The 11,589-nt window shown below is 34.5% G+C and overlaps 1 protein-coding gene across 1 annotated transcript; it reads left to right on the top strand.

The window, feature by feature from the left end:
• The first annotated feature begins 1,653 nt into the window (after positions 1 to 1,653).
• Positions 1,654 to 2,150, top strand: LOC139848821 (TPD1 protein homolog 1B-like). Its single transcript, XM_071838512.1, has 2 exons — positions 1,654 to 1,714; positions 1,807 to 2,150. The coding sequence occupies exons 1-2, from the start codon at positions 1,654 to 1,656 to the stop codon at positions 2,148 to 2,150; spliced, it is 405 nt and encodes a 134-aa protein (XP_071694613.1).
• Positions 2,151 to 11,589: the final 9,439 nt, after the last annotated feature.

Here is an 11,589-nt window from a genome sequence, read left to right on the forward strand (position 1 = left end):
AGGCCCGTTCGTACGAATGAAGCCCATTCGTGGCCTATATATACCAGTTTATGCATATTTTAGGGTTAAACATTTTGTGAAACCCTCTCTCTGGAGTTGCGGCACTAGGGACGTGTAAGGGATGATTTATGCCTCAAATCATCTCTTGTCAACCATTGTTTCTCTGTTTAATCAATTGTAACCGTTCGACAATGTTTAGTTATCAATAAATCGTTCGGTTAACATTGATTTGGTGTTTAATTGCTTCCGTCTTGTTATTAATCGATCTAGCTCGTATATATTTTTGTTAAATATCCACGCATAAGGTCTATCTATCATAATGTAATACTCCGTATTATAATTTATAAAATATGATATAAAAATATGCAGTAATAACATCTTAGTTATGAACTCGTGCGTGCAGTTTTTCTTATATGTATCTTAATTAATAATGTTATGTCTTTCATTAATTATCCATATATACTCTTTATTAGTGAAAGAGTTTATTTTAAAATATTTAAATTTCAAATTTCAAATATTATTACTATATTATCTAATAGACAAAAATGGTTAATAGTAATTAGGGGCATTTTCGTCCTTTCACCTTCTTTTTTTTTAACTCTAATTAAATTTCACTACATCAACAAAGACCCCCACACTTTTTTCAAATATTCAAATCGACCATTCAAACAGGGGGTAAAGTGTCATATAACCATTACCATATTAACTATTAGACAAAAATGATGAATAGTACCAGGGGTATTTTCGTCATTTCGTCTTTTTTTTTTTTTTACAATCTTCCACTTTGCCAAAAAAAAACCCCTCACACTTTGCCCAAACATTAAAATCGGCCCCCAAACAGGGGGTAAAGTGTCAAATCAACATTTTCATAAAAAATTTTAAATAAATTCCACCCAAATATTCAACAGGTCATATCTCCTCGCTCGCAATGAATTAAATTTTTCCGGCATCATCGTTAAACTCGAAATAATTTTACGAACACAACGTCACTAACTATACGCAAAACGGATTCTTTTTAAAAAAATGCTAAATATTTGGGGAACTTTTCATACACGTTGATTTTACGTTAAATTTTTAAAAGTCGACAATTCCATAGCGAAACGCGGAGATGCACATATATTGTTAATTTAAAATAATATTTAAATCTTTCACGGGTTATACCTTTTAGTTCGAGTCGAGTTGCGCTTCAACGACATCATCGTTAGCCACGAAATAATTTTACAAACTAAACGCAATAAAATACATTGAAAATCGAACCCCGGCGCGAAGCGAGAGTTCGAAAACTAGTTGAATCCATTAATTGAATTAGGATGATATTAGAATCTTTTTTATCGACGTGATTTTAATTAGTCAAAAACCAAATATTTGATTTTAATTAGTCATTATTTCTAATTCTATTATTAATCTTATTTTATTAATATTAATATTTGAAGCGTTATGGAGTTGACATGTGGCCGTTGAAGTTTCTGTTTCATATATATGTACAGTATGTAATATGTAATAATGTTGATTAAATATAGTACAACTCCATTTGAGATTATCAGCTCAGAACATGAACTAACGTATATAAATAGGGTGCATACATTATTTTTATTCTGTAGTATACTAATCACTAATACTAACAATAAAGCCATAACATAATCTGTCGCTATAATGGGATCTGCATTTGAGTGTTTCCTGACAATATTTCTTTTCACTCTTCTTGCTGTCAAAGGTTAATCATCCATCTCCAAATCTTTATAATCTTGTATTCTATATGTATTTGATTATTAATTGCTACTGATAAGTTTTGTTGATGAATTGAAGGTGATGCACAAGCATGTGATTTTAAAGATATGAGCATTGAGACACAAAAAACTAATAGACAAGTAAAAGGCAAACCAGAATGGGATGTTAAAGTTCAAAACAATTGTGCATTAAATTGTTCGCAATATAATGTTGTAGTCTCTTGCAACAATTTTCAATCAGTGGAGAAGATTGACCCAGATTTGTTTAGATCCGCAGGGGATAACATCTACCTTGTTGCAGGTGGCGGCTATTTCGGACCTCATGCGCAGGTTGTGTTTTCCTATGCTTGGGATTCGGCTTTTGATATTAAACCTTATTCATCTAAAATTCGTTGTCCTGGATTTATGGGATCTGATGATTAGTTTATGTTTACTAGCATTATTATTCAGTATTTTATGTTATATGATGATTCAAATGGGACATTTTCTTTGCTTAGTTCATATACTTACTGACATATAATTCTAAAATTATTTAATTTCACAGACACCGGCATGGTCTCAGACAAGATGACCTTGTGCTTTGTGACTGATCGCGATTAATTAGGCAGTCACAAGCGAACACGCGATAGGCCTTGACCATGTTCCAATAACGTCAATAGAAAGCGATAGGCCTTGACCATCTTCCAATAGCGTCAATCGGAGAATTTAATATAATTAGAATTCATTTATAATTTCATATACAAATGACGTTGCCAATGACTGTGAAAGGCTTGTGAAAAAACATTTGGAACACCTATTGCTATTGAAGTAGCACGATTAGAAATAAATGTTGGATTTGTAATATGTTCACCCATACCAACGGATTTATTTAAGATGGTCTCGTAGGTTTCTCAAAAACCATGACCAAATGTCGATTGTTTCACCTTCAATATCATCCATAACATCAAAAGTATAATTATCTACCTTTTATTTCATAGAACCGGTCAATTAAGTGGTAGCCCTAAATTTTTAAGAACGTCTTATAACTAGATTTTTCGTATTAATAGTTTTTCGGTACACACTTTGGAGTTTTAAAGGAGTTCTAAAAATAGTCATTTGGCATATAAATAGGAGTGTTATGAATGTATTCGAAAGCACCTCCATAACTCCATAATATTTATGAATAACAACTTTTCTACTACCTAAACTCACTGTAAACCGAAATTTGAAAGTAGACAAATTGTTAAAATCGTACCATAATCGGAGTGTAATCTCCGTGAGTTTGTTGAAAGTGATCTTTTTAATGTGTGAAATAATAAACTTTCAAGCCAGTATGTAAGTTAGGATAAAACGTAATCGAAAAAATTCATAAAATGTCAGAAAATTTTATCTCAATAAGATTACGGGATATACGCAAGTCGCAAGGTTAGTCGAAAGTCGATTAATCTCGATCAGTCGCAAGTAGCAAGGCCAGTCAAAAGTCGATCAACCGCGGCCAGTCGCAAGGTCATCTTTTTGTTGGAGTATGATACAAATTCAAAGCGAGCGGAAGCATTTTTAAAACTTTACAAAATCATACTCTTCCACGGATCATTGTACAAAACTTTAGCAAACAAAACAAAATTAACGAAATTAAACAAGAGAAGATTAGAATACAACCTTTGTAGCCTTTTGAAGATCGAATCTGAAAAACCCAAAGAAGAGTTCCTCTAAAAGGTAGACACCCAAAGTTCCAACATTGTTTCAATATATACCTTCTACTTAACGGATCTTTTCTTTTTCCTTATTTCCACCAAAACCGAACCCAATTATAGATCTCAAGTATTTTGGTTACTTGAAAAAGAGAAAGAGAAATATCATTTTGTATGTGTGTTTTTGTATCTCAAGTTTCTATATCTTTTCAATACCAAGATTTGGTATTATATAGAATTAAAATTGATACAATAATACATATAATACAAATATAAAGATTTTGAAAGATTTGCAAAATCAAATCTTTATATAAAATAAGATTTACAACTCAAATCAAATCTTATTTATATCAAATCAAATCTTATATATTATATAAAATATGATTATAGTACAAATCTTTATATAAAATAAGATTTATAAATCAAATCAAATCTTATTTATATCAAATCAAATCTTATATATTATATAAAATATGATTTGCAAAATCTAATCAAATCTCTACATATTTAGATTTGTAAGTATATGTACACACATATAAAAAAACTTACTTAATTTATTAAACCATTAACTAATGATTAATAAATTAATTTCCGATTAGAAGGTATATCAAACAATTTACGATTGGCCTTTGTGTGTGACCGAATAGGATAAATAGACTTTTATTATTTAATGTCATGGGCATATCTTCGGAATATATATACCACGGTCAAACCACGGTCGAACCATAGCCAACCCTAGAACATATTTCCAACAGACTCCCACTTGCACTGACATTAATAATATTGGCTAGTCTTAAAGACACACCATGTGTAACAACTAGTCTGCTACGTTACACTCCTATATTTTTATTTATATCAATCATCCTTTTGTTCTAGATATCTTTATGAACGTGTGACATGGTTAAGTGTCAATCATCATCGTTCAAGATTATATTTCTCGATAGAGATTTGTGATGATCAAACAGACTGCTATTGCATCAATTCAGTCGTAGCATGGCCATGCATTTAATGCAGCACAAATCAACGAGGGGCCCAGAGATATCGCTTCAACTTGCTATGAGAAGAAGGAACAAATTGCTTCAACTGTATAGACATCCACCACATCCCATATTGTACCTGATCTGCACCCTTATGACTGACATTTACGCACAGCATTAAATACAGGTTAAAGTAGAATATAGTTTGTGTCAGGATTCCTCATACATATCCACTCTAGGATAAATGATATTGCCATCTTAGAGCTTACTTGTGACTTAAAACCATGAAGTATCATCTAAGTGTGGTCATTCCAGAACCTTGAATCAACTATCAAGTTCCTCATGAATGTAGTTTCATATAAGCCTATATTACTACACTTCATAGCAGCCTTAATTCAATTCTCTCTTCCTTAGAGAATGACCGACTGTGGAAGTTTATGAAATAGTATTCATTGGAAGTTAAAACATGCAAAATGAAACATGGCAATATACAATGAAATGATCGCATCGTGCGTATAATATAATCTCAATATATTAATCATCAGATCAATTGCAACATATATTATTGCCCAATGTTTAATGTTTCAAACTTAACATAATAAATACAATCAAACTTTATCATCAATGACACGAATGCCAATAGACATGCTATGAGCATCATGCTTAGTCTGTGGCAAAGGCTTGGTGAAAGGATCAGCCAAGTTCTTAGTCGTGTCTACTCTACTTAATAATATGTCATTTTCTGCTACAAGTTGACGGATGTAATGGTACTTTCTGAGTATATGCCGTGTGCACTTTTGTGACCTCGGTTCTTGAGCCAAGACAACCGCACTCACATTGTCGCAGAAAATCTCAACAGAATCATGGATTGTAGGAACCACTCCTAGATCCCCGATGAATTTCTTTATCCACATGGCCTCTTTAGCAGCTTCATTTACCGCTATATACTCGGCTTCTGTCGTAGAACCAGCAATAGTACTTTGCTTGCCACTTCTCCATGTGACGGCTCCACCGTTCAACATAAATACAAATCCTGATTGTGAAGAGCAATCATCTCTATCTGATTGGAAACTAGCGTCTGAGTATCCTTTGACGCTCAGCTCGTCATTCCCACCATAGACCAAGAACATCTCTTTGGTCCTCCTAAGATACTTTAGAATGTTCTTGACTGCTATCCAATGAGCTTCACCAGGATTGGCCTGATAACGACTAGTCATGCTTAGTGCATACGACACGTCAGGCCTAGTGCATATCATCGCATACATGATCGATCCTATAGCTGAAGCATATGGAGTACGACTCATGGTAGCTGACTCCAAGTCAGAATTAGGACATTGAGACTTGCTCAATATCATTCCAGGGTTCATAGGAATGCACCCTTTCTTAGAGTTATGCATACCGAATTTCTTCAGTATCTTATCTATATATGCACTTTGGTTTAGCCCAATTAATCTCCTTGACGTATCTCGATAGATCTTTATTCCCAAAATATATGATGCATCTCCTATGTCTTTCATGGAGAAACATTTTCCTAGCCAAGCTTTGACATCTTTCAGTGTCGGGATATCGTTTCCCATGAGTAATATGTCATCGACATATAGTACAAGGAAGACTACAACACTCCCACTAGACCTAACATAGACACATGGCTCATCTTCGCCTCTAATAAAACCAAATTCTTTGATCTTCTCATTAAAGCAAAGATTCCAGGTACGAGAAGCTTGTTTAAGTCCATAAATAGACCTTTGAATCTTGCACACACTATTAGGATACTTAGGATATACATAACCCTCAGGTTGTGTCATAAACACATCCTCTGTTAGTTTACCATTAAGGAAAGCTGTTTTTACATCCATTTGCTATATCTCATAGTCATAAAATGCAGCTATGGCAAGAAGTATTCTAATGGATTTCAACATAGCTACTGGTGAAAAAGTTTCATCATAGTCTACACCATATTGTTGCGTGTAACCCTTAGCCACCAGTCTAGCTTTGAATGTGTGTACATTTCCATCCATATCGGTCTTCTTCTTGAAGACCCACTTACACCCAATAGTTTTAATACCTGGTATATGATCAATCAAGATCCAGACTTGATTATCATGCATGGATTGGATCTCGTTGTCCATAGCCTCCTTCCATTTGGCAGACTCGGGGCCTGTCATCGCTTCCTGATAGGTAATAGGTTCATCAGAATCTATATTTTCGTCATCACCCTCAAATATGTGTAAACTATATTTCTTTGGTGTTCGACGCACTCTATCAGATCTACGTATGGGTGGTGGCTGTAGGTCAGTTTCTCTTTCAATTGCAGGCTCGTCGACCTCTTGAGGAGAATCGGTTCCAATATCGGTTTCCATGTCGGGTGATTCTTGAATTTCTTCAAGGTCAATTTTGCTCCCACTGGTTCCTTTCGATATGAGATCCTTTTCAAGGAAGACTCCCCTTCGAGACACAAAGACTTTGTTCTCAGTAGGGTTGTAAAACAAATATCCAAAAGAATCAGTCGGGTAACCAACAAATAAACACTTTTCAGATCTGGGTTCAAGTTTATCTTGAGCTTCACGACGAACGTAAGCCTCACAACCCCAGATTCTTAGATATGAGAGAGACACAGTTTTACCATGCCATATCTCATAAGGTGTTTTGGAAACTTTCTTGGTTGGGATGAGGTTAAGGATCCTTGCGGCAGTTTGTAGGGCGTAACCCCAAAAGCTGATTGGAAGCATTGTGCGACTCATCATGGATCGAACCATATCAAGTAATGTTCGATTCCTTCTTTCAGCCACACCATTATGTTGTGGTGTTCTAGGAGGAGCTAATTGTGAGATTATCCCACAACCCCGTAGATGATCACGAAATTCATCATTAAGATATTCACCACCTCTATCAGATCGGAGAATCTTAATTCTTTTGTTCAGTTGATTTTTTACTTCGTTTTGGTATGCCTTGAACACTCCAACAGTTTCAGACTTTTGTTTAATTAAATAAACATAGCCATATCTACTGAAGTCATCAGTAAATGTAACGAAGTATCGTTCCTTGTGTCTAGTAGGTGGTCTGAACGGACCGCACACATCAGTGTGTACCAACCCCAACAGATCCTTTTCCCGTTCACAGCTTCCTGTGAAAGGTGCCTTTGTCATTTTTCCTGATAAGCAAGATTCGCATTCATCATACGATATTATATCAAATGATTCTAGAATTCCATCTGACTGGAGTTTGGCTATGCGTTTCTTGTTTATGTGGCCTAAACGACAATGCCATAGATACGTTTTATCCAAAACATCTTTGGATGAATCAACATTGTAGATTGAACTATCATTTAGCTTTGCTGTGGTTTCTAAGATGCCTTTACAAGGACTAGCCTTGAAATAAAACATCCCATTTTGTGAACAAGTATTGATCCATTATCAAAACTAAAATTAAAACTATTATTAAATAAAGCATCAAAAGATATAATGTTTCTTGCCATTTCGGCACTGTAGCAAACATTAGATAAAACAATGCATAAACCAGAATCAAAAGAAAGCTTGTATTCTCCAATCATTTCAACAGAGGCAACATTCTTATTCCCCATGATTAGATTAAGCTCCCCGGTCTTCAGCTTCCTACTTCTTGTGAGTCCCTGCACATTTGTACAAATGTGAGTACCACATCCCGTGTCCAATACCCAGGAATTAGAAATAGTAGTATTGTTTAGTTCAATCATGAACAAACCTGAAGGTACGGCGACTCCCTTAGCCCGTAGTTCATTAAGTTCCTTCAAGTACTTAGTACAATTGCGCCTCCAATGTCCTTTATCCCCACAATGAAAGCATATTGCTTCTTCAGGAGACTTGGTTTGCGGGATCTTTGAAGTAGAAGAGTTAGCAATGCCCTTAGGTTTAGGTTTGAAGTTCGACGTGCCAACTTTACCCTTGCCCTTGTTCTTGCCCTTTGCTTTGTTTTTCTTCTTCTTAATCCCACCTTCACGAATGGCTAGAACGGTAGTTGCGGGTTTAGCTTTGGCCATGTTAGCCTCAGCGGTTTTTAACATGCCATGGAGCTCCATGATTGTTTTCTCCATATTGTTCATATTATAGTTCATAATGAATCCTTCATATGCACTAGTCAGCGAGTTCAGGATAAAATCCGTTGCAAGCTCCTGACTTATGGAAAAACCAAGGCGCTCCAACCGGTCTATGTACCCTTTCATTTGTAGTACATGGACACTAACACTACTTCCCGTTGCCATTTTGCAAGATACGAGAGCTTTCACGGTGTCAAACCTTTCTTGCTTTGCTTGTTGTTGGAACATGTCCTTGAGTTGGTTAAGCATGTCATATGACCCTAAGCTCTCCATGCCCTTTTGGAGCTCTGGAGACATGGTCGCCAACATCAAGCATGCTACCTCATTAGACTCGGAACGCCGTTTTTCAAACTCGTCCCTAGCCGCTTGAGTAGCTCTCGATCCGGGTTCTGCCGGTAAGGGTTCCTCAATAGCCCTGATATTTCCTTCCATCCTAAGAGCAATTCTTAGGTTGCGAAGCCAGTCCATGTAGTTCATACCCGTAAGCTTGTCCTTTTCGAGGAGTCCTTTAAGGCAGAAATTAGTGATTGATGACGGAGTAGGATTTGTGTTTGTTGCAGACATGTGTCATATTTTTATTTTTAAAGTAAGTTGTATTAGTTAGTTTGATATGTTTAAACCTTGTTAAGATAATTACCCAAGTGTGTTTAATATTCAAACAATTATAATTAACAAGGCTAAGATCCATATTTCACTTATGTTAACGACGGGTTCGCCGCGGATCGCCAACCATAAGCTATTTAGGTAGGTAACTATATTACCAATTTCATCCATTATGAAATTCTTAGGTTCTGCGGGATTTAGTGATAATCAATTATTTCACTTGGCATGTTTAATCCCTTCTACGCTAATCCTTCCTCGTGGATGGTTTGCCGCAAACCACGATTTCAGATTGTAAACCGTCCGTGATAGATACACGTGAAATCCGGCCCAAGACTCTCGGGTATCGCGAAATTCACCTCACCCTTCCCAACACCCAATTAAAGTCCGGCCCAAGACTCTCGGGTATCGCGAACTCTAACAGGTAGAAGGTTCGGATGTGTGTACTACTCATGGATAGCGTAAAGTTTACATTTAAAACGGGTTTTTGTTTTCATTTAGCAAAAGTAGTTTACACCATTTTAAAACATTTGCTAATTATGTATTGCGTGTTGCGTTTGTTAAACTAATTTTAACCAAACCGTTTTATATGATTATTGTCCCTTTTTGTTTTTTTTAAAACATTTTCTAGCTAGCATGGCATAGACAAATAATAAAACAATAATAATCATGACATGCAATTATCGGTAGTATGCCTCGAGTCCTATGCGTTTTTCCGGTGAGCCAACACACGGAAAAACATGGTCAACTAGGGACATAACCTTGTGTGAGAATTGGCTCCCACTAAAACCGCCATCTCCATTATATGCTCGGATGGGCCGCCTTGTGAACATCGTCTTCTTGATTTCAATCTTGGTTGCATTATCTTACAAAATAACTATTCTATTTTCTATACTATTACAAATACAATATAAATAGAAAGACGAAATGCAAGTCGTTTAATAAATTATTACATTCATCCCGAATAAATAATAAATTAAATCATACAACCAAACATCCACACAAGGGTCTTATTGAGGCAAATACTACCGATTTCATACAACAATCGCATACATAACAAATGGAGTGCCAACCGTCCATTTTCATATAACATGTTTCGATAAGGATTGATTTAAACAACACTTAATGGCACTTATAATATTCAATCCTTGTTTACATAACATATGTATGTAAACCCACTTCATATTTTGTAAGTATGGTTTTCATGCCAAAACCATCCAAATAAACATATTAAGTGAATCAAAACATGTTGGAGATTTATTCACCTTACCAAAGCATAAAGTCTAAAATTAATAATTTTAATTTTCTCATTTCATGTAAAACATGAAAAGAATTCATGTACTTTATTTTCCTAAACATTGAATCTTTAATAGTCAACATGCAAGTTACCATTAAAATTTTCGGATTTTGGCAGATTCATACATGTAACTTTAAATGGTCATATCTTACTCATTTCTAATCCGTTTTCGATGAATTTTTTTTTCAAATTTAAGTTCTTTCAGTTAGCTTTCAAATGCAATTGGTCTCATACAATAATATTGAGTTTAAAGCCCCGAAACAGTCCATCAAATACGGAATGTCCAGGCTGAAAAAAAATTCTTAAATGAAAAAAATGAATTTAACCCATTTTACATTTTGCCAAAATCCAAGATTCAAATTAGTATTTAGGAAACATAAAACATAAATTATGATACTTGTTTTGCATGTTTGTTATGCATGATCATCTCCAAGAATCATGCACAACGCATCCATCAAAACTAAATATCATAAGAAAAGTTTGTTAAAACTTGTACAAGATGGCTCGGATACCACTGTTGGAGTATGATACAAATTCAAAGCGAGCGGAAGCATTTTTAAAACTTTACAAAATCATACTCTTCCACAGATCATTGTACAAAACTTTAGCAAACAAAACAAAATTAACGAAATTAAACAAGAGAAGATTAGAATACAACCTTTGTAGCCTTTTGAAGATCGAATCTGAAAAACCCAAAGAAGAGTTCCTCTAAACGGTAGACACCCAAAGTTCCAACCTTGTTTCAATCTATACCTTCTACTTAACGGATCTTTTCTTTTTTCTTATTTCCACCAAAACCGAACCCAATTATAGATCTCAAGTATTTTGGTTACTTGAAAAAGAGAAAGAGAGATATCATTTTGTATGTGTGTTTTTGTATCTCAAGTTTCTATATCTTTTCAATACCAAGATTTGGTATTATATAGAATTAAAATTGATACAATAATACATATAATACAAATATAAAGATTTTGAAAGATTTTGAAAGATTTGCAAAATCAAATCTTTGTATAAAATAAGATTTACAACTCAAATCAAATCTTATTTATATCAAATCAAATCTTATATATTATATAAAATATGATTATAGTACAAATCTTTATATAAAATAAGATTTATAAATCAAATCAAATCTTATTTATATCAAATCAAATCTTATATATTATATAAAATATGATTTGCAAAATCTAATCAAATCTCTACATATTTAGATTTGTAAGTATATGTACACACATATAAAAAAAAA

Source organism: Rutidosis leptorrhynchoides, chromosome 5 (genome assembly GCF_046630445.1).
Source record: "Rutidosis leptorrhynchoides isolate AG116_Rl617_1_P2 chromosome 5, CSIRO_AGI_Rlap_v1, whole genome shotgun sequence".
In the NCBI taxonomy this organism is placed as follows: domain Eukaryota; kingdom Viridiplantae; phylum Streptophyta; class Magnoliopsida; order Asterales; family Asteraceae; genus Rutidosis; species Rutidosis leptorrhynchoides.

Excerpts from the sequence above, each read along its gene's own strand:
- LOC139848821 (XM_071838512.1), top strand. The coding sequence starts at position 1,654 with ATGGGATCTGCATTTGAGTGTTTCCTGACAATATTTCTTTTCACTCTT. Across the intron at positions 1,715-1,806 it reads CACTCTTCTTGCTGTCAAAG|GTGATGCACAAGCATGTGAT; the intron begins GTTAATCATCCA and ends GATGAATTGAAG.